The sequence below is a fragment of the Peromyscus maniculatus genome, chromosome 21 (genome assembly GCF_049852395.1).
Source record: "Peromyscus maniculatus bairdii isolate BWxNUB_F1_BW_parent chromosome 21, HU_Pman_BW_mat_3.1, whole genome shotgun sequence".
In the NCBI taxonomy this organism is placed as follows: Eukaryota; Metazoa; Chordata; class Mammalia; order Rodentia; family Cricetidae; genus Peromyscus; species Peromyscus maniculatus.
In genome coordinates this window covers 843783-871682 of record NC_134872.1, presented here as the reverse complement: position 1 = coordinate 871682, position 27900 = coordinate 843783, and the positions used below count along the sequence as shown (strand labels likewise).

General features: G+C 47.0%; 2 protein-coding genes across 3 annotated transcripts in view; one reads left to right on the top strand and one right to left on the bottom strand.

Moving 5' to 3' along the window:
* Window positions 1-19043, top strand: part of Gabbr1 (gamma-aminobutyric acid type B receptor subunit 1) — a 30622-nt gene extending 11579 nt beyond the window's left edge. For both annotated transcript variants that reach the window (XM_006998332.3, XM_015991207.3), the window contains exons 12-23: window positions 5076-5318; window positions 5878-5941; window positions 7160-7237; window positions 9974-10124; window positions 10583-10715; window positions 11866-11982; window positions 12064-12171; window positions 12748-12841; window positions 13442-13569; window positions 15035-15163; window positions 15321-15464; window positions 16117-19043. In XM_006998332.3, the coding sequence (XP_006998394.1) occupies window positions 5076-5318; window positions 5878-5941; window positions 7160-7237; window positions 9974-10124; window positions 10583-10715; window positions 11866-11982; window positions 12064-12171; window positions 12748-12841; window positions 13442-13569; window positions 15035-15163; window positions 15321-15464; window positions 16117-16290 (1563 nt within the window). In that variant the 3' untranslated portion in view covers window positions 16291-19043. The remainder of the gene's footprint in view (window positions 1-5075; window positions 5319-5877; window positions 5942-7159; window positions 7238-9973; window positions 10125-10582; window positions 10716-11865; window positions 11983-12063; window positions 12172-12747; window positions 12842-13441; window positions 13570-15034; window positions 15164-15320; window positions 15465-16116) is intronic.
* Window positions 19044-23951: 4908 nt separating this feature from the next.
* On the bottom strand, window positions 23952-25460 carry LOC102916402 (olfactory receptor 2H2-like). The gene is given in 2 exon segments (XM_015991208.3): window positions 23952-24220; window positions 24223-25460. Coding segments are annotated over 2 exon segments (930 nt in total). The 5' UTR covers window positions 24884-25460.
* Between the last annotated feature and the right edge of the window lie 2440 nt (window positions 25461-27900).

The following is a 27900-nucleotide window of genomic DNA, read 5'->3' as shown; positions in this document are numbered from 1 at the left end:
AGAATCTTGGATGTAAATGAGACTTCAGAAATCCTTTATTCACAGATAGTTTTCTAATGATAACACATGAAGCTGGAAGGTGCACTGTCTTAATTTGGGAGGACCAGGGTAGCGCTGTGTATGGAGTCATGAGTGGGAGTAGGTGTGGGTGTGTGGGGAAGAGGCCCTTGCTATACAGCACCATACCCCACAGTGCAGGGATCTCGATAGGTCAGTGGGGTAACCTGTGTGTCTGTTTATTATACCTGATGTAACTTCAGCTGTGAAATACCTGCTTCCAGAGAGGTGAACTAGTGATGCTTTTAATACTGGTTGATTTTATGAGGACAGTCAGGATATTGGATGTATAATTTCAGGATCTTAACAGCAATACTCTAAACTAGATTTGTTATTTATATCTTTTGAGCTAGAAAATTAGAACCAGGGAGGTTTACTGACATGTCCCGGGTCATGCATCTCCTATTGCCCAGTAGAGTTGAACACCAATCTGCCCTGCCCCGTCATTTTCCATGGAAAAGCATAAAGCCTGGCCAAAATCTTTATACTTGTATGTGCAGATAATGCTGTGCAGATAATGGTAGTGTTTTAGCAAAGGAGAAATGAGATTTGGTAATCTGCTTTTGGCAATAGATTGTGAGTGGCCTGCTATGTGGATTCTGATTATAAACTGTGCTCTGGAATGTTCTAAGGGGATGCTATGTTTAATTTATTTTAATTAAAAACTACAGCGAAGGAACACTGGATAACCACTTCCCTGCACAGGAGAAGAAAGCTGAGTCATTTTCTGGAACCCAGAGTAGTGAGGCATGGTTACCAAAGTCAGAAAGGCTTATTAGTGTCCTAAGTTCACAACCTGCCACTCTAGGGCTCTGTCTGACACCGGGGAGGGAGAAAGAACTGACAGAGTTTAGAGTTGGGTGGGGATGTTGGGCCTTGGGGTAGGATGTTGGGAGCACAGGTCTTTTCTGGCTTTTGGTTTCCAGAGAAAGTACTTTTTTTCAAAGGCACGCAGAGTCTTCTTGAATCCCCAGCTAAAAATGTCTTGTGGAAAAGCCTAGATTTTTCAATAGAAGAGAGAAGCAGTTTTTTCAAGTGACAAGTCAAACAGCATCAAAGGACATGGATCAGGCAAAGGTTGGACTGGAGGGTGGAGTGGCAGAGCCATAGAGACGTAAAGAAACAGCGGAGTTGGCCTCAGGTGTGTTTGCATCAGTTCCCAAGTTTCCATCGGCTCCAACTGGAGAATTAGGTTAGTAGATAGGTTACTGAACCTTTCCCTGCAGTTGCCTAGATCTGGGACCTGAGGATTTCCTTTCTGGAGTTTGTGACCCTGCAGATCTGGTCACCGGTGAGAACTGTAGGGTAGTGGTTTTCAAAAGAGGTTGCAGTGTCTGGAGGGTGAGGGCGAGGGTGCTTCTAAATATCCTATAATGTACAGTTAAGCCTCCAGCAACGAGACTTTCTTGCTAAGGATGTCGGCAGCATGGGGGTTGAGAAACCCTGGCTTAGAGAAAGAATGTTAAGCACCATGTCTGGGAAATGAAGAAATGGAGGCCAGCCTGGGCTAGAGGTGTGAGATCATATACATCCAAACCCACACCATTCACCAAGAAAGAAGAGAGGGGGGTAGGGTGGGTGGGGAAGGGGGATGGGGGTGGGGGGTGGGGGAGGGGGGGAGGGAGAAATATAACCATAATCTTTGCCGACTCAAGGGGAAGGATTGTTTTTTCATGATTTTCGGTGGTGCTCTTCTTGGCTAGCTGTGCTGTCCTGAGTGAGCTGAGAATCTGGGCATAATATCATGCTGAGCAGATTAATCCTTTCCCAATATGGTGATTTTCTGATGTAATCTCTGCTTTGAACTGAGGATTGGCTAGACCTGAAAGCTGAAGGACTGACTGCTCAGAAAGTGTTAGCGTGCTGCTGTCTGTGAGCACTTGCACCTGCAGAGGCTTTCAGCACAGAAGTAGCTCAGGATAGCGCACAATGAGCCAGACACCCTGGGCTGGAATGGCAGCCTCGACGCTTGCTACAGTGTAACGTCAGGCAAGTTACAGGACCTGTGCCTTTGTTTCCTCATTTCTGAAATAGATAATAATGATAGAGTCCATTCATTGAAATGTTTGAGGGTTAAACACATCGGTCTGTGTGCCTGGAACCAAGTAAGGACTATACAGATGTTAGTTACACCGTCACCCTGCCACCGCCGCCCACAGCATCGTCACCCTCCTCAGCCTCTTTTTCCTCCTCCTGTATGTTAATGAAACATTAGAGCAAACAGGTTAAGAGGATTTCCTGATTTGAAAATCTGTAGCTTACTTTTCTGTCTTATACGCTGGACAGTGTGGGAATATGAGGAAAAAGTGAATCTTGTTTTTTTCTCCTTCTGTCCTTGTTTTTGTTTTATTGTTTTTAAGTGTGTCTGAATGTGTGTATGGAGATGCCAGCGGAGGCCAGAGGTATCAGGTCCCCGGAGCTGGAGTTGCATGGGTCCTCCGCTGGAGTTGCATGGGTCCTCCGCTGGAGTTGCATGGGCCCTCCGCTGGAGTTGCATGGGCCCTCCGCTGGAGTTGCATGGGTCCTCCGCTGGAGTTGCATGGGTCCTCCGCAGTAGCAGCTGCACTCCTGACCACTGAACCATTCCTCCAGCCCATCCACCTTTCTTTTTGTTTTGAGATGAGAGTCTTACTGTGCTGTAGCTCTGGCTATCTTTTAACTTAGCTGTGTACACTAGAATCACCTTTAATTTGAGATCCTACTGTTTTCGTCTGCCTCTTGAGTTGGAGGTTACAGGCATGCGCCATTGTGGACTGCCTGTCTGTCTGCCTCTCTCTGAGGTGGTGGATCTTACTGTGTTGCCCAGGTTGATCTTGAACTTATAGTCTCAGATTCATGTGTGTCTCCCTCCCCCCGCCCCCTGCCCCTCACAGGCAGCTTGGACTACAGGTGCTGCCGCTGCTGTTTCTTTGAATTTGAGATCAGTGGTCCTGTATAACTACAACGTGTTAGAGTCAATGAGACTTGTAAGGTGTTGGGCCAGAATTACAGGCCTGAGCACTGGGAACAAAGACGAGGGTGCGACCAGGGAAACTCATAGGGAGAAGTGTAATATTCTTCATACCCAGCATTTTATGTATTCTTACTTAATCCTTACAGGAGCTCTTTAACACACTAGTATTCCCATTTTAAAGCTGAATAGCCAGTTTAGTGAGATTTAATAACTTGCTTGAGATTTCTTAGTAGGTAAGTGGTTTAATTAGAATTGGAACCCATTCATCTATTTACCCATCCAATGGATTTTGTTTTTGCTTAAAGATGTCATTGTTTTAGATCCACAGCAAAATTGAAAGGCCCACAGATCTATATTTTCCATGTGTACCTTTCCATTGTCAGACTCCGCCACCACATGAGTATATTGGTTACAGCTGGTGATCTTCAACTGGCCATGGTCACCCAGAGCCCATGGCTTATATTAGGGCCAGCTGTTTTATTTTTCTTTGCATTCTATGGGTACGTGTGACATGTGTGTATCCTTACAGTGTCACATGAAGTGCACAGAGCTGCAGGGGTGTTTTTAGTGTGTCCTCTGTGAGCTGTGTACAATGCTAGGTACTAATGCTTATGAGAGGAATGGGAATGGAGCTTATTCCTGCTCTAGGGTAGTTGAGCCTAGACCTTTGTGTTTCAAGGCCCAGGCTGTTTCTAAAAAACGAAACAGAAAAAAAATGTTCTGGGGGCATTGGAACAAGGTTTAAACATCCCTCCCCCCCAGACAGGCTGTCCTGGAACTTGCTCTGTAGACCAGGCTGTCCTCAAACTCAGAGATCCGCCTGCCTCTGCTTCCCTAGTGCTGGGGTTAAAGGCGTGCGCCGCCGCCGCCGCCGCCGCCGCCGCCGCCGCCGCCGCCGCCGCCGCCGCCACCACCACCACCACCACCTGGCAATATGTTTTAAAAATTACATTTTATCCGTTTATTTTGTGTATATGTGCCACACCAAGGTGCACATGTGAAGGTCAGAGGATAACCTTTTGGGTGTTGGTTCTCTCCCTCCATTATGTGTGTCCCAGGACTCCAACTCAGGCTTGCCAGTAGTTGCTTTTACATGTTGAATCATTCACTCTCCAGGAGCAAAGATTCTTCATCCATGTATCATTCCTTCATTAGAGCATACCTGTGAATGTTCTAAATCCAGCAGTTCTCTGAAGTGATTCTATGTCATACATGTGTTTTGCCAAGAAAAAGCTAAACGTTTTCCTATGTTTCTGGATGGTAAGGAAAGGAGGGTGTGAGTGGTCTCTGTTATGTGGAAGGCAGTTCCGAGAGGTTCAGGAACTCATTCACCCTTAAGTAGAAAGCCAAGCATGGTTATTGTAATATATACAGCCAGGTCTCTTTATCCACGAGGGTTGAAGGAACTGCCATTCCTTTTAGATTTCTTGGAAAAAGGTTGAGTGCCAGGAGGGGAGTGAGTGAATAGAACTGAATATGGACCTCCACGGTGTGAAGGGTATTTCCAATGGCTATCACCAGTCTAAGGAGGCAGCAAACAGAAGTCCTACCAGGATAGCAAGAAGTTAGCACCCCAGAGAACAATTCTGGTTGGCAGGCAGAGTGTGAAAGGCTGTGGTGTCGCCTTTTCTGGATCTTTCAAAATTGGAGGAGCTGTTAGCTCCCGGGTCAACTCTGCTGTGAAGTCTGACAGTTGGGAGAATGCCAGCACAGCCACTCTGCGTTGCAGGATCCATCTCTTCCTTGGCTCTGTCTCTGCTTCTCTCCTTTGCCATTCATTTTCCAGAGTGTTTATTCATCAGATTTCTCTGTTGTTTGTAGTTCTGAGCTAGCAGCTGTACACTCTTAAGACCGTTGGACCCAGCTAATCCCCGCTTCAGTCTTGTAGCTTCCAACCCAAGATAGACACATGGGTATAGCTAACAATTTTGTCTGTACATATGGTCTACCCGACAACAGAACACAAACCATCCGCTCGAGTCACAGTGTCTGAGCCAGAACTGAGGCCTCTCCCCCTGTGCCCACACACATTCCAATGCTTTCCTCTTGTTCCTACCTCATCCAGACATCCCAGGAATTTGTGGAAAAGCTAACCAAGAGGCTGAAAAGACACCCCGAGGAGACTGGAGGCTTCCAGGAGGCGCCACTGGCCTATGATGCTATCTGGGCCTTGGCTTTGGCCTTGAACAAGACCTCTGGAGGAGGCGGCCGTTCGGGTGTGCGCTTGGAGGATTTCAACTACAACAACCAGACCATTACAGACCAAATCTACCGGGCCATGAACTCCTCATCCTTTGAGGGTGTTTCTGTGAGTTACAGTAGATTCTGCCATGCACCCCAGGGAAAGAGACACCTTGGAGGGCCCCTAGATGCATGCATTCTCCTGGTTTCTCAGTTTATTTTCTATAAAAGTCAGTCATAGACTATGGGAAGAGGGATTTCCAAACCAGCAAACAGTAGAAAAGATGACAATGAAAAGAATTGTTGTATTCTAGTGCTTTTCAACCTGGTCCAGGTGTTGGCAGGTCAGATGAGAAGTGTAGGGTATTAAAAATCGATAACTTGACAATCTCTCATTCCTTTTAAAGTAAGGAAATTAGTGTCCAATAGGGTTTGGTGATTGCTCCTGGCCCTCTCTCTGGGGACTCTCTCACTCAGATCTCAAGGGTGAAGCTCCTTCTCAAAAGAAAACTGTTTCCAGAATCTAGGGTATGTGCATCTGGGGTGTGTCCTATATGCAGCAGATACCATAAATAGCCTTCATTCAGAAGCTCAATTACATCAAAACCAGAAGGTTTCAGAGTCCCTGATGTTCTCTTTTCCTCCCGCTTTTATCCCCTTGCCTTCCTCCACATGTTTCTCCTCAGGGCCATGTGGTCTTTGATGCCAGTGGCTCCCGGATGGCGTGGACACTTATCGAGCAGCTTCAGGGTGAGCTGAGGCCTGAGAGGCTGGGGAAGGGGCAGGCAGGGGCTGAGCTGAGTGCTCACTTGGGAGGAGATCAACGATGCATCTCAACAAGACGGCCTGGTACTTTTTGCTGCCTTGCACTCTGTTCATCAGGCTTTAGACAGTGACCAAAACCAGAGTCCTGGGTAGGTCTTTTGCAGTGATTCTGTTCTTTCAAAGGGACATAAAGATTAAAAAGAGGTGTCCTTTCCTCCCAGTGGCTCCAGTTTTAGTCCAAGAAGTCACCTGCTTCAGGCTAGGTTGAAGGGTTAAGAGATGTTAGTGTGTCCTGAAAGATAAAGGAAAGCTGAGCCTAGGAAGCTGGCTCTTTATAAAGGGAATCTTCTCAGTGCCTTGCAGTGTGAGCACAGTGTTCCAGTCATACATGTAGCTGGCCTTTTCTAGATGGCATTTACCTATAACAGCACTGAGGAGTCTACAGAGCTTCTGTGAGTTAATATTTCAGTTCCACCTGACTCAGCCTCTTGTGTTGTGGCCAAGAGACCCATTTCTTAGCCTCCAGTAAAAAGTTTCTCTCTCCCCTCCCCCCACCTCCGCCACTAAATCTTCTTAGCTCTCTCTGTATATGGGACAAGTGAGACTGGACTTTAGCCAGGGTGAAGTGGGTGTGAGTTGGTGTTTGGAAGGAAAGTTGAATTAACTGTGGCCATTCTGGAAGAGAAATCTTAGGAGTGACTGCATTTCCCTTAGTGGCACTTTAAGAGGCAGATGTATCTTATTCAAGGCATTAGAATCCCAAGCCAAAGGGAGAGAGATTTCTAAAATTAAAGCCACTGGGGAAAGAAGATGCTGTAATTCTGTCCATCACAAGAGGGAGACTGGGCAGAAACTGTTTAAAGCGTTGGAAGCCAGAATCAAAGTGAGAGACATGCTGCTGGGAGAGGTGTGAGGCAATAGAATAGGTGGTAGACGTGCAAGGTGCCTTGCTCTGAGAAGAGCCTTAAACGCCGCAAGGGTTATATTACGCATTCAGATTGCCTTGGGAACTGCCTTGTGTTGCTGTGAAGTTAAGTTGCCCATCCAGGTGAACTTGGGTCCTTAGAGCATCCTTAGCATCCTTGAGTTGCTTAGGTCATTGGCATTAATGCAACCAGGGAGAGCAACTTTGAGGGGAATGGAAGTTTGAAAATGCCGAGGGTGGCTTCTCCCTACCGATGGCAACTCCAGTCCTTTGCTCAGGTGGCAGCTACAAGAAGATTGGCTACTATGACAGCACCAAGGATGACCTTTCCTGGTCCAAAACAGATAAGTGGATTGGTAAGTTCTGCTTTGGTCCTTTTGAATAATCACTGTCAGACTTTTGGATGAGAGGGGAGGGTGCTGTTGGGTTGGAATGGCAGAGGGGTCATGGCAGGGATTGAGAGTGAACGTGGCCCCAAGAAGGGAGGGAAGGTGAGTTGATGTGAGCTGGAACAGACCTGGAGTCACCCTGTTTTTTATCAGTGGTCTGCTGCAGTGAGTGGGAATTAAAAGCAACACAGAGGTTTCAAGAAATAGAAGCTCTCCTTTAGCCTTGGTACATTAGGGACAGGGACTTCAGGTCCCTATCTGGGAAACAACTGCTTAACTGTAGTAGAGAAGGCAAAAATTCATGTCCTTCTTACTGGCTATTTTATGCTTTGCTTTTTTGAGTTGTTTTATATATTCATTTTGTGTGCATGTGTGTTGGTTAAGCTGTGGTGCGCGTGGCTGGCCGATGGCCAACGGAGGAGAGTGCTGGTTGGTGGAAGAATCACAAGCCATGGTTACCTTTCTAGAGCTTTATTGGGAGAGAGGGAGGGAGGGAAGAAGGGAGAGAGAGAGACAGACAGACAGACAGAGAGAGAGAGACCGCGCGGAGGCGGGGAATATGGAAGGAGAGAGTTCGGAAAGAGAGAGCACAGAGAGGGCATGCCCGCTTTTTAGGCTGGGACGCCTTCGCAGGCTGGTGATGTAATTAAAGATATAATCCTTACAATGTGGAGATCAGAGGACAACTCGTGGGAGGCCTCTCCTACCACCATGTGGGGTCTGGGAATTGAACTCATCAGGCTTGAACATCAGATCATCAGGACCTTTATGCCCTGAGCCGTCTCACCAGTGTTTGTTTGTTTGTTGTTTATTTATTTATTTATTTATTTATTTTTGAGCCAGGGCTTCATCCTATATCTCAAGCTGGGCTTGAGCTCATTATGTAGCCCAAGACTTATCTTGAACTCAGGATGATCATCCTGCCTCAGCATCTCAAGAGTGTTGGGATTTCAGTTGTGTACCACCTTGCCCGGCTTAACCTTGCAGGTTTTTTGTTTGTTTGTTTGTTTGTTTTGAGCCAGAGTCTCATCTCACAGCATAGCCCTGGCTATCCTGGAACTTGCTCTGTAGACCAGGCTGGCCCTCCAACTTACAGAGACCCACCTGCCTCTTCCTTTTCAGTGCTGGGATTAAATGTGTGTGCCACCACACCTAGCCTACCTTGCACTTTTTAATGAGGGAAAGAGAGCAGTTATTTTTGGTATGCTACATGACAGGAAATGGGAAAGATAGTGCAGGTAAGCAAAAAGGAAGTTCCTGCTGATGGGGAAGGATGGTAAGGCCATGGAAGACAGCTGCCACCTGCCTTGCCCAGTGAAGTCTCATCATTTCCAGCAGCACTCCTGGAAGAGTATGTGTCTGTGTGTGTGTGTGCTCGAGTGCATACCCAGGCATGCTGTGTGGCCAGTATGCCATGGTGTTTTTGTGAGGTTAGAGGACAGCTTTGTGAAGTTGGTCCTGTCCTTCCATTTTTACCAGCTCTGGGGATTGAACTTAATATTGCCAGAGTTAACAATTGCTTTTACCCATTGAGTCATCTTTTGGGCCCAGCTTTATTAAGTTTAATTAATTTTTATGTGTTATGGGTGTTTTGCCTGCTTGTGCGCGCATGCGTGAGCCATTTGTGTGCCTGAGGCCAGAAATGGGCATCCGAGCTTCTGGAACTGGAATCACAAATGGTTGTGACCCACCACACAGGTGCTGGGAAGCACAGAGAAAACTCCTAACCGCTGGGCCACCTCCCCAGCTCTCTGTTTTAGTTTATCATTTATTTTGAGACAAGCTTTCACTCTTGTGAACTCAAAGTTGTGACAACCTTCCTGCCTCAGACTCCAAGCATTGCTGCCATTACTGAGTGAGCTACCATGCCTAGGCTTTGCTTCATTTTTATTATTTATTTATTTTTGTAGCTTGAATTTAGGGCAGTGTTCTGTACAGTTATAAATGCTGCCTGGCCTAAATTGGCTTTTTAATTTTTTTCTTTAAAGCTAAGCAAATTGAAATTAAGTAGGTGTTTTGCGTGTCGTCATCTCCCTCCCCCCTCCAACAAATTTGAGCCGTCCCTTAATAGTAACTGGGAAACACTTTTTGGGAATACTACCCTGCTAGGCTTGTTCTTGTGTCTTTTGCTGGAGGTTATAGGAACATACTTGGATACTTGGAGGCTCTTCTGGCTTTCTGCTTCTAAATTGCCTTTTGCTCCTTTAATGGGGCAATAGGCAATGTTATGTAGGATTATTTCAGCTGTTCCTTTCTTTAGCTGTCTTTTTTTTTTCCTTCTGTAAAACAGAGAAGCAAAAAGAACAAGCAATCAAAGCCGGGTGTGGTAGCACACACCTTTAATCCCAGCACTCAGGAGGCAGAGGCAGGAAGATAGATCTCTAAGTTCCAGAACAGCCTGGTCTACAAAGGGAGTTCCAGGACAGCCAGGGTACACAGAGAAACCCTGTCTCAAAAGACAAACGGAAAGAACATGCAAGCAAAGAGACCCCCAGCACAGACCCCATCTTCTCATTTTCTGGTTGTTTGTCAAGGTCCCCAGTGTCCTCCAGCATTCCGCCTACCATAGCTCCTCAGTGCGTTTGAGGGCCTCGTGTCTTCAGCGGACAGGGAGTGTCCCCCAGCAGCTCACCTTTCACTCCTTTCTCCTGTCTTCATGCCACTGCCTCCTTCTCTTTCTTCTTCCTCCCCTGTGCCATGCAGGAGGGGCTCCCCCAGCTGACCAGACCTTAGTCATCAAGACATTCCGTTTCCTGTCACAGAAACTCTTTATCTCCGTCTCAGTTCTCTCCAGCCTGGGCATTGTTCTTGCTGTTGTCTGTCTGTCCTTTAACATCTACAACTCCCACGTTCGGTAAGTTTCTCTTCTGACTTGATCCTTGGCTTGGCTGCCTCTCCAAGGTACTGACCATACACTCCTGAAGAGTAAGAAAACTGGGACTCTCAAGACTGTGTGTCATAGAGAGTGGTGTGATGACTCACCAGAAATGTAAGGGGAAACCAGGCATGACCCCTACCCTTGCTTCAGACTAGTCAACTAGAAAAACAGTAACATTTGAAGCCTAGTGCACAGTCTTGGGCTCTAACTAGAGTACGCCAGTGGGGCCTTATTCTGTGGCCCTGTGCTCCCCAGGTCCAGCCCTGTGTCCAACATCTTATCTTGAGTATTCTTTCTGTCTGTTCCCAGTCTGTCTCCTTTATCCGCCCCGGGGATAGGGTTGTGCTGTTGATGGCATTTTTGGAGAGCCAAGCCTCCCTAGAGGAGATGGGGTAATTCTGCTCTTTCTCCCACCCTCTCCGCCTCTGCCCTAGTTATATCCAGAACTCCCAGCCCAACCTGAACAATCTGACTGCCGTGGGCTGCTCACTGGCACTAGCTGCTGTCTTCCCCCTTGGGCTGGATGGTAACCACATAGAGGAAGACCAGTTCCCGTTCGTCTGCCAGGTGAGTAGATGGTGGGCCAGTACAGACCTTGTGGAATATGGCTTTCCTAGTGCTCTCAGGAGCACCTTCTCTGTCCCTCCACTTTCCCTGACCAGTGTCCTGCCTTCCTCCTAGCATCACCCTTCTGGTCTCTCGCTGGCTCCGTCCCTTCTTTCTTGGCGCCAGACCTTTCCCATTCTGCAGTTCCCTGGCGGCTAGCACGGTTGCTAGGCATGCCTCACCGAGGAGAGGGGTGAAGTGCCGAAGACAAAGGAAGGCGTCTGCACACAGAACTTAGGAACAATAGTGGCTTGTTTGTGGTGTGTGGGCTGAGAAACAAAACTGGGCTTTCCCGTGGGAGCCGTAGTTGGAGTCTGAAAGGATGGCGGCAGAATCAAAGCAAACAGCTGGGGCAGGGGACATGTCATTCCAGACGGAGGAGGGCCTCTGGGGACTCTGGGACTGTGGGGAAAGGCTGGCTTCAGCAATGGTTCTCCACTATATGCAGCACCCACTCTTTCCCTGCTTCCTTCCACTGGTACTCTCTTTCCTCCACTGTGTTTCTGTCCTAATTACACACCGTGCACACAACATGTGCGCACACACAACATGTGCGCACACACATGCACTCTCATCTTCAGGAAGTGCCTATTACTAGTGGGATCTGCGTGCAGCAGGAGAGGGATAACTAGGAGATGCATTTAAGGAGGGATCTGTAGAAAGCACTATGGACAGAGAGAAGGGAAGCAGCTCACAGTCTGTGTCTGAGTGGCCCTCAGAAAGGAGGTGGTGTTTGTGCTTTGAAGGACGATGCATGAGATCAGAAAGAGAGTAGATAAAGGAGACTGAGTGGTTCAGCACTGCTGGGTGGGGCACAGGGAAGGAGAGGGCCTGAGAGATGGGCCAGGCTAGTGGATGGGCCATACTGTGTCACAATCAGAGGTGTGCAGGTGATAACTAGGCACTAGAAAAGAGCGGTAGGCTTTAGCAAGAATGCTCTAGTGCTGTAGCGGTAGAGAAGGATGGAGTCCCAGCCTTCCCTCCCTTCCCTCCATACTCTGCTTGCTGTGTCCTGCCTGCTTTTTGTGTGTGGTCACTGTTCACACTGCTCCCTGCAGTCCTATCCAGGGCTCAGTCCCACCTATGACCAGTGTCTTTCCTTCCTTTTTAGGCCCGCCTTTGGCTCTTGGGCTTGGGCTTTAGTCTGGGCTATGGCTCTATGTTCACCAAGATCTGGTGGGTCCACACAGTCTTCACAAAGAAGGAGGAGAAGAAGGAATGGAGGAAGGTGAGCAACTTCCCAGACCCAGCCTTTGATCCTGGGCATAGAGAAGACCTTTCTGACCTGTCTTCTCTGGATGTCTGTCAGACCCTAGAGCCCTGGAAACTGTATGCCACAGTAGGCCTGCTGGTGGGCATGGATGTCCTGACTCTTGCCATCTGGCAGATTGTGGACCCCTTGCACCGCACCATCGAGGTATCTGCCACTTGAGAGGAGTTTCTGGGGTCAGGAAGCGGGGGTGGGGGGTGGGGAGGGCCCACTAGCTTGGCATCTTCAGGAATATATGTGGTCTTGAAGGATGTAGCTACTTAGTGAAGGCCAGGTGTGGTGGCACATACCTTTAATCCCAGCATGCCTTCAATCTCAAAGCTCAGGAGGCAGAGGCAGGCAGATCTCCGAGTTTGTGGCTAGCCTGGTTTACGTAGTGAGTTCCAGGCCAGCCAGGGCTACACAGTGAGACCCTGACTTTAAAAACAAAAGGAGGGAGAGCTTATTGGTCGTCTTTATATTTAGGGCTCTTCTGTCTTTCCCAGATGAGCCTTACTGAAGCTTGGTTTATCTAGAGGAGGGACGTGTCAGGGATCTGGGAGGATGTGTAGGGTTTCCAAGCATCAGGGAAAGTGGGGAACAAGCCCTTCTAGCATGTTCAGGAGAATGTCCCTAGGCCTGGAGTAGGATTTTGCACAGTACTGAGTCTCATAGTCAGGGCTGGGCGTTCAGGAGCTGGAGAAATGTACGCTCACTCATCCTTTTCCTCCTTTTCTCCCTCAGACTTTTGCCAAGGAGGAACCAAAGGAGGACATTGATGTTTCCATCCTGCCCCAGCTGGAGCACTGCAGCTCCAAGAAGATGAATACATGGCTTGGTGTGTGGGATGTGGGTGGGAGGAGGGGAGGGCGGAAGCATATGCAGGAGGAATGGGTAACAGCAGGAGGCCAGGGGAGAAGGACCATTCAGAGGAGACAGTTCCAGTGCCTTTATCACTGCACTAAACTTTTCCAAGAGTAGGAGAGCTTTGGTCTTTTGCCGTGAGTAGCAATGCTCAGCAGAGGGCCAGTGCTGGTGGCCACCCTTCTGTGACTGGTCAGCTCCTGAGAGTAAGACCAAGGTCATGAGGTCATGGGCTTAGCCTCTCTTCAGCCTGGCTAACATTCCTCTGGTCTACAAATCCACAGGATGAACTAAAACCCTTAGCCTGGATTGCATGTTCCTGCCTGGTGGTCTAAGGGTCAAGACACTGTGTAGCATATATTGGATCATTCCTAGCTGCTCCATTGGAAGCTGAAGTGAGGTCTGGGCCACACGGGTGGGGCCACACTGAGAATTTGCTATGTCACAGGGGCTGGAATGGAGAGGAAGGCTTCCTTTACACAGAGGAGCTACAAGGACAGAGAGAGAAAGAGGGTTGAGTTGGGAGTGTGATGGTGGTCCTTGTTGCCCAGGTGACACTTTGCTGCTGTTCTAGGCATTTTCTATGGTTACAAGGGGCTGCTGCTGCTACTGGGAATCTTTCTTGCCTATGAGACCAAAAGTGTTTCCACCGAAAAGATCAACGACCACAGGGCTGTGGGCATGGCTATCTACAATGTTGCGGTAAGCTCCCTTGACACCTGGGGTTAGTCCTGGAAACTGTTAAGGTGGTAGGACTAGAAAAAACTAGAACTGAGATCATTTGTGTAGAAGTCATAAAACATTGGTTAATGACTGATGTATAATCATGGTTGTATGGCTTTCCTGAGGAGACCCTAGACAGGGCACCATGACAGGCACAAGAAATGATTCTACCAGAGTCTAGCTTGGCATCCTACTTTCATCTCTTGCTGTGATAAAATGACTGACAAAAAGCAACTTTGAGGAGAAAGGGCTGATTTTAGCTCACAGTTCCAAGTTACAGTCCATTAATGAGGGAAGTCAACACAGGACCTTGAAGGAGCTAGTCATCCAGAGTCAAGAGCAAAAATAAATAAATGCATGCATGCTTACTCATGTTCAATCCAGGACCCCCTGCCTAGGGTTTGTTGCCCTCTACAGTGATTGAGTCTTCCCAAATCACTCGACAATATAAACCAAGAAATCCCCCCCCACATACCAAATATGCTCACAGATAAAGCCAAGATGATCTAGACAATCCCTCGTTGATAATCACCTGAGTGATTCTAGAGTCCAGAATCTAAACTATGTCAAATTGACAAAGCTAACCACCACACTTGGTGAATCTGTATTTGTGGAGGTTACTACAGGAACATGAGGGAGTTAATAGCATTTATGTCATCTAAAAGTCCACTGCAGCGTGGGTGGTGGCTCATGGTAGCTGTACACCTGGAGTTTCCTGCCCGACTTACAGGCAGTTCCACAGGAGAGCATTCACTCACTAGGAATTCATTACTGCTTATGTAACTGGGGATGGGCCTCCTTAGTCTTCTAAGTGGCTGAGTATCACAGGTCTTCAGAGGATTTAACTATTCAGCAGTTTAGAAAGAACACTACATTGGGGCTGGGGTGATAGGTCCTGATGCTTACAAGACAACTTAACTGTGGGCTGAGTTTGGTCCTTAAAACCCACATCAGAAAAGGCTGGGTGTAATGACATGTGCTTTTAATTCTAGCCCTGAGGAGATGCAGACAAGCAGGTCCTCAGTTCCCAGTGACCAGGTGAGGGACACGGTATGAAAAACCAAAGTGGAGGAGGGACAGCAGCTGAGGTCTTCCTCTAGCGTCCATGTGCACACATGTGCTCCTGTGCCACACATACAAAACATACACAGATAAGAACAAAGCTGAAATGAAGGAACATTGTTACATCATTTTGCATCTGCCTAGTGAGGTAGTCTCTAGGACAGACGGAATGCAGAGATCCTGGGGAAGCTTTGATCGAGAGCTGAGAACTGGTTTGGTAGTCTGTTCCTGATTTTTAGCTATTTAAAGTGGAGGATCATCCGGAATTTGTGGACCATTCACCAGGAGTGTGTCTCCATGGGCTCTCTCTTTGGGGAAGGAAACCTTGCATCCCACTGGAACCGTGTGTTAGATCTGCGTCTCCCAAACGCTGTCTCTCCAGGTCCTGTGTCTCATCACCGCTCCTGTCACCATGATTCTCTCCAGCCAGCAGGACGCAGCCTTTGCCTTTGCCTCTCTGGCCATCGTGTTCTCTTCCTACATTACTCTGGTTGTGCTCTTTGTGCCCAAGGTGAGTCTGGCTCTCCCCTGCCCTCCCTAGATAGAACCAGGACTTCCATTTTGGCCCAGCTTGTCTTTCATGTCTTTCATTACTCCCAACACTTTACCAGCTGCTCACTCACAGAGCTTCTGCTCAGCCACCCAGTGCCCAAACCTTTGCCCCCCAGATGCGCAGGTTGATCACCCGAGGGGAATGGCAGTCTGAAGCACAGGACACCATGAAGACGGGGTCATCCACCAACAACAACGAGGAAGAGAAGTCCAGGCTGTTGGAGAAAGAGAACCGTGAATTGGAAAAGATCATTGCTGAGGTGTGTGGTGACAGCCAGGGGCCCCTGTCTAAGGGTGGGTTGTCTGGGGCTGAGCCTTAGATACAGGTTCAAGTATTGGTGATTAACAGAGGATCCCATAAAACCTGCAGGGGAGCCGGGGCAGGAGAGGGAAAGGAAAAGGGCTGAGATTTAGTCTCAACTAAAATTTAGTGTTAGCTGGAGGAGGGGGGAGGGAGGCTCTGGGGTGGGGACTGTAGATTCAGCCCTCCTGAGACAAAAGAGCATCCATTGGCAGTAGATGGGGGAGACCATTGTGAGCCGTTACTGGCCCACACTCACAGCTGCTGGGTGAGGTATGTAACCACAGCACATCGGTTCTAGGCAGCTGCCCACGGTGTCCACTGTGTCTGGGTTGTAGTTAGGGACCAGTGCAGTGCTGGGGGTGGAGGGTGGCATTCCACCTTGGTTGATGCAATTTTCCTGTCATTGTTTTCCTTTTGTTTTTTAATTCACTTATTTCCTTCATCTATTCTCTTGGTGCCTTTTCGTTCCATGGCTTTCTTTGTTCCTTTCTTGGTTCACATTTTAATTTCTTCTCTGACCTGTACACACCATCTCAACGGCTCTCCTCCCTTTCCCCCTTCCATTCCTCACCCTCCTCCCACACTCCCAATTGTGCTTCTTCCTCCAGAAAGAGGAGCGTGTCTCTGAACTGCGCCATCAGCTCCAGTCTCGGCAGCAGCTCCGCTCACGGCGCCATCCCCCAACACCCCCGGACCCCTCGGGGGGCCTTCCCAGGGGACCCTCGGAGCCCCCTGACCGGCTTAGCTGTGATGGGAGTCGAGTGCACTTGCTTTACAAGTGAGGGGGTGTCAAGAAGGATGAGGCCAGCAGGGGAGGGAAGGCGTGGGAAGAGGGTGGGGGACTGGGAGGAGGGCAAGGACTCCTATCTCCACCTGGGAGAACATGCTCCAATCCCCCTCTTATAAATATATGTCACTCTGTGCATCTGGGGTTATTTGGGTCTCCAATACTCTGGGAAACAGACTGTTTTCTCTCTTATTCATTCATATTATTTTGTATCACTACTTCACAGTTTAGTTTAAACCCTATTTGAAGCTATTCACTCATAACCCCAGAGGGGCAGCTGACCATATTTTTCTCCCACAGCCTATCTTGTATAGTTACCACGGAAACTCCTGCAATTTTAGCAGCAGGGGTCTCCCCACAAGTGTTCTTCCCACACTAGCAGGATCCTCTCTGTTTCTCAGCATCAGAATCTCCTTCCATTGCCCTTGTCCTACACATCGCTCTGTGTTCCTCTCCTTAAGTGCTGTTTCTTCCAGGGGATTCACGCTCACCCAGGCCCACATGTTCTTTGTCTCTTTGCTCTGTGTGCTCCTGAATCCCAACACACGTACCCCATCCTCCAAGTGCATTTTTCCTGAGTACTTTCCCATGCTGCCGTGTGCTCTCCGAATACCCTGCACCTGTGAGTGCACAGTGGTTGTGGGTGTGTGCTGTGGTGTACTTGGGTAGGTGTGTGTGGTGTGCTGAGCACACTAAGCCGTCTTCCTCATGCACATGCCATGTCTCTCTGTGTTTTCCCTGTGTGACTCAGTGTGTTGTATATTTGCTGCTTTGCATCTTCATTGTGTGTTTTGTGTACGTGTGTTTCTCTGGCTGGCTTCATGGCAGTCTTCCTGTCTCACTCAGCCTTCTGAGTGTTTGGATTACAGTTGTCTGCCTACCTGATGTCATGTCTTTTTCCAACAGAGCCATGTGCACCCAACATGCACATAGTTAAGCACGTCCTCCTCAGTTCATGTGTTCTGAGGCATCCGTACCCTCTCCTTGGCATTTCCCCTCAGATGTTCCCTGGATTCTTTGCTCTCATGTGTACCTCTCTCAGTCTGTACTCACAATCATCTCTCAAGACTGCATCTTACTTTTCTTTTCTTTATTATTATTATTATTATTGTTTTTCAGAACTAAGGGAAAAGAAATGGGTACAGGTTGGAGGCTCTTTCCAGTGGATAGTAGGTCCACATCCTAACCATACAAAGCGTGGACAGATGGACTGATGGGGCGGGAGGCAATGTCCCTTTCACACTGTGGTGTCTCTTGGGGAAGGGTCTCCCTGAATCTCAATAAAATGGACAGTGTGACTCAGCACCTCACCCTCCATCCTGTGAACTGAGTGGGATCCAGGCCAGGAAGGGAGAAGCCCAGGCTCTCAGGCTTGGAGTTAATGAAAAGGCTTTGAAGTGGAGAGGTGCAAAGAGATATGTGATTGATCCATGCAGAATTTAGTAGGGCAAAGCAGGACAAGATTAAGGCCCTGATTAGTTAGTGCTGACATTGGTGCTTAAAAGTGTGGGCTCTGGAGTCAGACTGCCAGCGTGTCCGGCCTGCACCACATGCAGAAATGTCTCTAATCTCTGTTCTCCACCTTTGGGAATCTGGTAATAACGGTAATGATGATGCATTTCTCAATGGAGTGCATACAAGAACTAGGCTAATTATGCATTCCAGTGCCTGGATCTGCTTGGGCCATGGTAGCCTCTGGTATAGCTGCTTCCTGGATTCCCTGACAGTGGTGGCCATGATCTGGGAGCCTGGAGCTTCTGGCTGAGGAGATGTTAGGAGATGTGAGGAGTCTCCTCAGAAAGGAAGAATCACAAGTAAACAGTGACTGCCTGGCTCTGGATAGGTGCCTCCAAACTTAAAAATCATTATCTAAGGAACTCTGAGTACCTTGGGAAGATTTTTTTTTTATCAAGATGAAAGTTTGAAATGCCAGGAGCAACAAAAACAAACTGGGATTTTTGTAATTCTGAGTGTCCTTTTGGCTTTTTTGAAGCTTTTTCATGTTGTGTGGTTTTTTTTGTTTGTTTTGTTTTGTTTTAAGATGATGGTTTTCCTCCCCAGCTCTGCATGAAAGCTGCAAAGGGTGGATCTGCTCTGTCATTTCACCTGTTGACGGCAGGTTAAATCTTAGGCCCCCTTTGAAAACAACCTATAGTGATTATCCACCTGGGACCGGTTAGATTTAATTTGAGTTTCCCTTCTTCCTGCAGTGGAGTTTTCTCAGGAAAAGGAGAGGAGGCCTGTGGAGTAGAAAAACCTGCAGTGTGGAGATTAACAGTTGGCTTCAGAAACTATAGCCCAAGCAGAGACCGGCCCTGTGTAGACTGAAATCATCCCTCTCAGTACTGCATTGCCCATGGGAGGGGTGTCAATAGTAAGTAAATCAAAGGTCAGAAGCTCCACTGCAGCCAAGAGTGAGGCAGACTATTACAGCAAGAGAGGCAGGAACCCAGCCACATAGCAGAGCTGACGGTGCAGAGGCCTGAGGGAGCTCAGGCAGCACCTGTTCCTGTCTGTGCTCAGTGGAGCTGACAGCACCTCCAGCTTCGCCTCAGTCAGGTACACCCTGCACCCCAGACCACCTGCCAGGCCTCAGTGCCCTGTTACATACCTGTGGTCTTTTCTCATCTCTGCCCTAGCCCCAGTCACTAGAACTTCCTGTGAGTACTTACTGTGTATGACTGTTATCTTTGTTATTCTTTCAAGATAAAGTTTCATCTCTATAGCCCATGTTGGGCCTCACCCTCACTATGTAGTTCATGCTGTCTTTGAATTGTTCTTTTGCTGAAGCTTCTCAAGTGTTGGGGTTACAGGTGTGTACTACCATGCCTGTCAACAGGTTTTTTTTTTTTTTTTTTTTTTTTTTGGTTTGTTTGTTTGTTTGTTTGGCACAGGATCTTACCACATAGCTCTATCTGGAGCATGGTAGTTACTATGTAGCCCAGGCTGGCCTTGAACTCATGGTGGTCTTCTTGTCTCAACCTTCCAAGTATTGGATTATAGGTGTTAAGCATCGTGCCTGGAAACAAATTTTATTTTTGAGACAGGGTCTTGTTATGTAGCTCTGGCTGGGTAGTCCAGGTTGAAATGTACAGAAGTTCTCTTGCAGTGTTCCTAGGGATTACAGTCTGCACCTGGCTCCATTAAGAAGTGCTGACTGGACAAGTCAGTTACTGCCATGGTTACTGTACTAGGAACTGGGAAAGAGAAGTGAACAAGATGGCCTCTGAGAGGGAGAGGAGAGAGGCAGAGACAGATCCCTCACAACAGTCTATAGAGTAGGGTTCTATGCTCATTACTTGCTCAGGAGCCTGCAACTGGGGGAGAGGAACATTGTCAGTAATAGGAAATAAAGCCAACATCTAGACTGTGTGTTGACCACTGCGTAGCCCAGTGCCAACAACAGCCACATCTTCGTTTCTGTGGGTGAAAGCATTATATAGGCTGCAGTGAGGGGAGTCCACACTACACAACAGCCTGCAGGTTTGAAGACAAGGAGCTCGTTATAAGTCCTTTATAACCCCTATAAGTGGGTTTTGTTTTGGCCTAGCAGGCTCCTTGGCTGGGATGTGGACTGAAACCACGACACAGGGCTTTTCCTTGTGATCTGATTCTTCTGATATAGTAAACTGGATTTCAGAGGTCAGTGAGTGTCCTTGGAAGTGGGAGAAACAGGTACATATGTATTTTTCAGCAAAGCCTTGGAAGTCACACAGCACTGTTTTTGCTACATTCTACTGTGCTAGTCTCAAGGGGTAGAACTGGACTCTTGGAAACACATACAGAATAGTGTAACTCATTGCAAGTTTATCTGGAAACATGATCCACTGAGGCTTATCTGCCTTCTACAAAGACAGTGTTCACCATATTGTGCATCTTCTCCCTTGATGATCACCAGGTTTGTCTGCCTCTGTCTCTCTCTTGAGAAAGGCCCTCACAAAGTAGCCCTGACTGGCTTTGAACTAAACTATGTAGACCAGACTGACCTCAAACTTAGAAATACACCTGCTTCTGACTCTGCATCGCTGGGACTACAGGTGTGTACCATTGTACCCACCCTGATCAAACCAGTTCTGTTCATCTGATATTCAGCATTTTACCAGGCCCCTCTTTGGGGAGATTTCAGGGCCATTTGCCACCCCAGACCTGCCCTTTCTGCCTGTCTTGTTTGAAGATGGCTCTGCTAATTGCAGCTTCCCTTCACAATGTTCCATGACCTTAGGCTGCCTGAGACAGGCAAATTTTGGATTATTCACCAAGGTTTTTAGAGCAGGGAATTCTTTACTTTGTCCTTTGTGTTCCATTAACCAAAAGGCCATCATAAAAGTGGGCTCCACAACAAGCTGCCTCTCAAGCATGTGATTAAAAAAAAAATACATGAACAACCATTTGTATTGCATCCATTTTTATAGCCTCCCTGGAGCAAGAAATAACACTAGAGTCTAGTGCAGTGTTCTCAACCTGTGGGTCACAACCCCTTTGTGGGGGTCAGATGATACACAGGGCTCACATATCAGATAGCCTTCATATCAGATATTTACATACCATTTACCATTTATTTACCATTCATAACAGCAAAATTGCAGTTATGAGGTAGCAACGAAATTTATAGTTGGGAGGGAGGTCACCACAACATGAGGAGCTGTATTAAAAGGTCATAGCATTGAGAAGGCTGAGAACCACTGCTTTAGTGACTGAAACTGATGGAAGGTAATTTCCAGTACTGGGCAGCTGCACAGGAATACAGGTGTGTGGGCCTGGTAGGCTCTGGTGCAGCAAAATGGTATACATCTTCAGGTGTTTGTAGAAAGGGGAAAAGTCCTGTGTCATAGGTTTTCTAGCTGAGGTCTTGCAGGCAGGTAAAAGATTAATAAGAGACAAATGTGAAATTATTAACATGTGCTTTGTGTACTTTGAGATTACTAGTAACGAGCACTCAGAGGTTGGCTTTATACAACTTAGTCTACCCAAAGGTGAAGGATTTTTCATTTCTGAGTGAGCTGGTAGAGGGGAGTTGTGTTACAGAAAGGACATCAGGGAAAGTGTGGTAAATACTGTTCTGTGAATAAAAATTTGCTATGCAGATTTAAGCAAGTGCCCTCTTCACTGATAAGAATGAGGTCTTTTCAAATGTAAATTTCCTTTAGAAAAGGAAAATTTGTTCCCTGCTGGGCAGCATTTCTTGGGGGTTGATTCCTGTAGCCTTTAGCTCAAAGTAATCCTCTTCTTAAAGAGACATGTGCTAGCTGGGCAGGGGTGGTGCATGCCTTTAATCCCAGTCCTGGGAGATCTCAAGGGTTCAAAGCCAGCCTGGTCTACAGAGTGAGTTCCAGGACAGCCAGGGCCACACACACAAAAGGTACATCCTGTGCTGGGTGGGGTGACATGCCTTTAATCCCACCATTCAGAAGTCAGAAGCAGGAGTTTCAGGCCAGCCAGGGTTATTACATAGTAAGACCTTGTCTCAAAAATAAATATAAATATATAAGATAAAGCTGTATGTTTTGAGGTATTATTCTGGTACATATCTGGGTGAATGGTTAATTGTGCATAGTGTGAGGGTTGGAAGGCTGGCTTTACTGGAGGCTTAGAAGTTAACTGGTGACTAAGACAGACACAATGCACCTCAAATTTACAGTGACTCCTCTAGATTCAGCTCTTGTTGTACCTGTTTTTCGGAACCCCCCCCCCCCCCCCCCCCCCCCCGGAGACTACCAAGGAGCCGGTTTCCCATGCAAACACATAAGGGTCCTTTTATTGTTAGGTTCAACCTGGGCCACCACAAGGTTAGTGGAAGGAAATGTGGCGGTGGCCACAAGCCCAGGTAGAGTTTTTATAGGGAAAAACCACAAGGTGGGAATTACACGCTTGGGATTGGGTAGAAGGGATATGGGGCAAGGTGGTTTTTTGAAACTGTTGGCCTAGACGTTGGACACAGAGCCACATTTGAAACCTTTGGGTTTGACTTGTGGCAGGGAACCACCACCTGCTGAGCAGGGTTATCTCGAGTGCTCAACAGGACTATCTAGATATCTTAGGGCCATAAATTGCAGACGGAATGTCTGCAGGAGCATACTGCTGTGTATCTGTTCCAGGTGTCATGGCACATTCCTGAGGTCCTTTCTGGAACTGAGTACAGCAGGTGGCCCTACCCTTAGATGGGGTCTGTATTGCCTTCATACTTTGTAGTGCTCAGATCATCACAGATACTTGTCTGCTGTGCTGAAACTCAAGCCCTGGGCCTTGCATATGCAGGGAAGCCCTGTCCCACTGAGACAAACTTCCAGGCTCAAATATCTTACCAAAGTAGTCTTCTGTTTCTAATGTTCTCACAGGGTGCTCTGAAGCAACTTGGGAAACTTCCTATATCGAGGTAGGTCTCAAGATGGACATGTCTAGTTAACATTGATTCCTCTTAAGTTTGAGGACAAATCGAGGCTTCTCACTGGGCTAGGAAGGCTCTACGTATACCAAAACAGGACTTAGAGCTGGGGATCTGGAGTCTGCCCTCCTGGCTGCCAGTCCTGGCTGAGAACTTTGAGAGATGGTAATTGAACTCTTCTTAGGTTTTGCTTCTGAAAAAGCTTCATTATGCTACAAAAATGAAATGAGCCAAGGGTTGTAAAATACTTTCAATGGCACCTGGAAGATCACAAGACATCTAAGAATTATCACATTAACTACAACATTAATTATCTCTTGAGCAACCCTTCTGTTTAGGGAGAGGACTTAGGTGACTGGTCCGTATATCAATGCAGTTCCAGATCTGGCCAATAGATGGCACCAAATTTCCAGTGCTCAAATTGTGCCCACATTAAAGAGAAGTGGTTTTTTTTTTTTTTTTTTTTTTTTTAACCTGGCTGTCTGGCATTAATAAAGACAACGCTAGGACTACAGTTCAGGTTGCTCTCCAAGGCTTTGTTCTGGCCTCAAGGTAAGGATACTGGAACATTTTATTATGGTGTGGGAACAGCAGCATGCATTTGGGAATGGTCTGACCAGAAGTCACAGGACCTAAATTTTAGGCAAACATCCTAACACTGTTTTTTGTTTGGGTTTCTGAATTAAATTTCAGTTTCCCCTCAACCCTTGCTGATAATTGGGTGATAAAAAAGAAAGAGTCATAAAGAATTACAAAGAAACTCAAAAGGAGATACAGCAAAAAATACAGTGGGAAATAGGATTGGAAGCGAAAAAATAGTGACAAGGGGCAAGAGATGGCTCAGCGTTCGTGTTCTTTCAAAGAACCAGAGTTCAAGATACAACACTCATGTTGGGCAACCTAACTCTGTAACTCCAGCTCCAGGGGACCTCACACCCTCTTCCTGCTTCTTCAGACATCCACAAAGACATAACAAAAATAAAATCTTTACAACATACTGACACCCTGGCAAAGGCAGGGAATTAAAATCACAATCAGTGAAATAGGGCATAGGAGGATGGAGGTGAATTGATAAAGTAGAGATGGATTGCATCTGATCCTGAGGTAATCTATGTATGGTATAACTATGCTCCCTTGCTGAATTTCTCATCCTTGTGTCCTATATTGTGTCTTCCATTACAGTAGCAGGGTAGGTCTGAAGAGGGAGAGGATGACCACATAAGCCTTTTGACAAAGGCTTGCAGAATCTCCCTTCAGCGTACTGAGAGTGTATGTCAGCTGGGCTCTACGTCCTTACCCAGCAGCCTCCAGAATGCCCTCTTGACCTCCTTGTTCCTCAGGGTGTAAATGAGAGGGTTAAGAGAAGGAGTGCCCACTGCATAGAAGAGACCAAAGAACTTGCCCCTCTCTTGGGCATAGGGATTTTTGGGTTGCAGATAGACAGCAATGACTGAGCTGTAGAAGAGGGTGACCACGATGAGGTGGGAGGAGCAGGTCCCAAAAGCTTTCCTGCGTCCTCTTGCAGAGCTTATCCTCATCACTGCCTGGCAATAGCACCATAAGAGACAAGGATGAGGCTCAGTGGCACAACCAAGATGAAGACACTGGCCACAGCCATTTGTATCTCGTTATAGGTGGTGTCCCCACAGGAGAGTCGAATTAAAGCAGGGACTTCACACACAAAGTCATCAACCCGATGGTGGGGACAGAAGGGCAGGCGAAGAGTGGATGGTGTCTGAACCACTGACTCCACCAGGCCAACGATCCAGGCCACAGCTGCCAGCTGCCAGCACAGGCGGGGGTGGATGATGGTGGCATAGTGCAGGGGCTGGCAGACAGCCACATAGCGGTCAAAGGCCATCACTGCTAGGAGGATGCACTCGGTGGTCCCCAGGGCTAAGAAGATGAAGAGCTGGACAAAGCATCCCAGGAAGCTGATGGTCTTTGTGAGTCCCCAGAGGTTGACCAGCATCTGGGGCACACAGGTTGTGGTGAAGCAGAGGTCCAAGAAGGAGAGGTTTGAGAGGAAAAAGTACATTGGAGAGTGGAGCCTGGGGTCCAGTGTGGACAGCAGGAGGATGAGTGTGTTTCCTAGGAGTGTGAGGAGGTAGGAACACAAGACAACCACAAAGAGAATCTTTTCCAGTTGTGGGTTTTCAGAGAAGCCCAGCAGGAAGAAGCCTGCTGGGGAGCTGTGGTTGGCCATGGCCTTTTGTGTCTGGTTGGAGGGATGAAGCTGTCAGATTAGTGTGATATAAGAGGCCTGATAAAGACTCACTCTGTGTACTTATCAGGAAACACGAGGCTGTGTTTTTCAGGCTCCCTTCTCTGGCCCATCACTTAACCACTTGTACTCTTCTACTGTTCCTCCAGGTCAGATAGTGTCTGGTAGCTGAGAGGAAACCAGGAATCTGGTGGAGAATGGGCGGATCCTTACTGGCATCCTGGTTGAGGGCAAAGGAGGCTGATCTCAAATAGCAGCTGACCATCTTTTGCTTTCTTTGTATACAATGTGTTACCTTAGTGGCATCCAACTCACATTCATCCATCAACTAATGTTCTTATCAATTTTCTGTTTCTCTTGGCAGTTCACTCCTTCCTTTTCTTTGCCTTATTTCTGCTATCTTAGTGACCTTCCCTTTACTCTCTTTTGAGCTCTTTCATTTGCCGTTGTTTCTCCTAGTTTATGTCTTCCCGACTTTCTCTCCCAACCCATCTCAGTTTTTCTAGAAAGGGTTTCTCTGTGTAGTCCTGGCTGTCCTGGAACTGGCTTTGTAGATCAGGCTGGCCTGGAATTTAGAGATCTGCCTGCCTCTGCCTCCTGGGTGCTGTGATTAAAGCATGCACCACTGCCCAGATGTTTTTTTGACATTTATTGGTCTGTGCATTTGTCTTTTTCTTAAGCTTTAAGGTATCAACATTGTGCTACAACCAGGGCAGGGGTTAGTCATCTCAAGGGATCAGTGAAGGTCTGGTAATCATTTCCTCCTTTTTTTTTTATTAGCATTTTACACCTGTGGAGTGTTTCCCTGGGGCCAGTTGTGGTACACAGCTGTCTGAACATCTGATTTCCATAGTATCCTTGCAATGATCTTACCAATTTTATCAATGATTGAACTGTCAGGGTAAATAACATGTCTGAGGTCACCTACTCAACAGATACTAGGACCAAGATTCTAGAGAACATTCCCCAGAACTGGTGTTCAGAGAAATGTAGAAAGAGGATTCTTGATAGGGAACTGTGGCTGAGAGTTTGAAGGAATGAAACCACATGACCACCTGATTCAATATGGGTAATAAAAATTCACCCTATTTAGGTTACGTATGGCACATGCCTTTCATGCTAATACCCAGGAAACAGAGGCAAGAAGATGGTGAGTTTGAGGCCAGCTTGGGCCACAGAGTGATAGAGAGTCGATTCAACAGTTAAAAGTGCTTGGTGTACTCCTAAGGGCCAGAGTTCTGTTCCCAACACCCATGTCAGGCAGTTCACAAGTACCTATAGATCCAGCTCCAGGGAATCCAACGCTCCTTTTTGGCCTCTGCAAACACTGACACACACATGAATACACACACACACTAACACACTAAATGAAAATGAAATTTTTCTTTCTTTTTTTAAGGAACCTCCCCGAACAACAATGGAAAGGCAAACAAACAAAATCCCTGGATTCACTTGCCTTACAGCCTGAGGCTTGGTTATTGGGTACACATCTGATATTTCACAGACGAGAAACATTTTACTTACCTTCCTCCAGAGAATATCCTCTTTGGCTAGCAATTGCCTGTCACTAAATTCTCAACAGGTGCCTAGTCCCCACATGGACATCGAGAAGAAAACTGAATATAAGGAGATTACTCAGTTCTGAATGGGTGGCTAGATGTCTAGTATTAGTAAGAATTGTTAATGTTTACTACTAGGCAGTTTTCTAAGTACATGAATATGCAATGAGTTAGAGCTAGATCATAGCACCTCTTGATAATTATCAGGTTTTGTGAGTTAGCTATTAAACCATTGTTAGCTAGAATCTTCCTTGCCAGGAATATTTACATTGTGTAAATGGAGAAAATACGTCAGACTAAAGCTCTGCATCCCTCTAGCCAAGGTGGTTGTTAAACATTTGTCTACACACTTAGGATTACCCCTTACAATTCTACATATCTGCACCTTCTTAACATGAGATGTTGAAGCAAAGTTTAAATCATTAAGCTAAGGGAATATCAGAGTCGTGTGAACAACCACAGTTCACTGTTTTTCTGTAGCACAAATGAGCTCAAGAGAAGGCAGATACATCTCTACCATCAAGGTTTTTACAAATGGCCTTCTCTTTCAGTGTGTGGAGAAGTTAGCATCTGTGTTAGTGGTTCTGGTGATGGAAAGCCTGTGACATGGTATGTGGTAGAGAGAGGGATCCCAGAACTACTCTCCTATGGAGAAACAGCTCATTAATTCAGCTGAGACCCAAGGGTTCTATAGCCCACAGACAATTAATTAGCTGGTAATTATGATAGAGGGGGCATGGGACTCTGGAGGGAAGATGACAGCAAATAGTCCCCACTGCAGTAGGTCAATAGTTCACCCACTGCCTCCTCTCAATAGGATAGTATTTGGACTAACCAGGGCCACATCTGTTCCCCTCCACCTAGCTATTGTTTCTATCTAAGTTGTTCTATTACCAATAAAGACTCAGGAGTAAGATATTGGGGTGAAAACCTGAAAGATCAAAGAAGCAGTGGAGGAGTGACCAGCTGACCTTCCCTTATGGAGACCTAGCAAGCACCTGTCTCTCCACACTTCCCAGACTGAAGAAGCAGGAAATCTTCAAGTCTCTTCCTATTCCTTTCTGTGTCTTCTCTATCCATATTCCTGGCTTCTCTATGGCTAATTCTGGTCTGCTGGTTGCTGGCTCAATGCCCTGATTCAAAGTTAATTTTATTAACACAGTCTCGGTGTTACAGTGCAGTCAAATATCCTGCAATATTTCCCCCTTTTTGTCTAAATAAAAAGGAAAGGTTTTGGGTCTAACACAGTAAAACTATATACAGTAAGAATAGTTGTCAAGTAAAAAATACATTTACGAGAAGACACTGCAGCCACCGCCAGGACAAGCAGCATGTAAAGACTCTGGAGAAAAGCCCTGACATGAAATTGTGAGACAAGGAACCTCCAGTGATGAAATTCAGTTTGTTTTCTATTAGACATCAACTGCTGAGCAAGGAGCC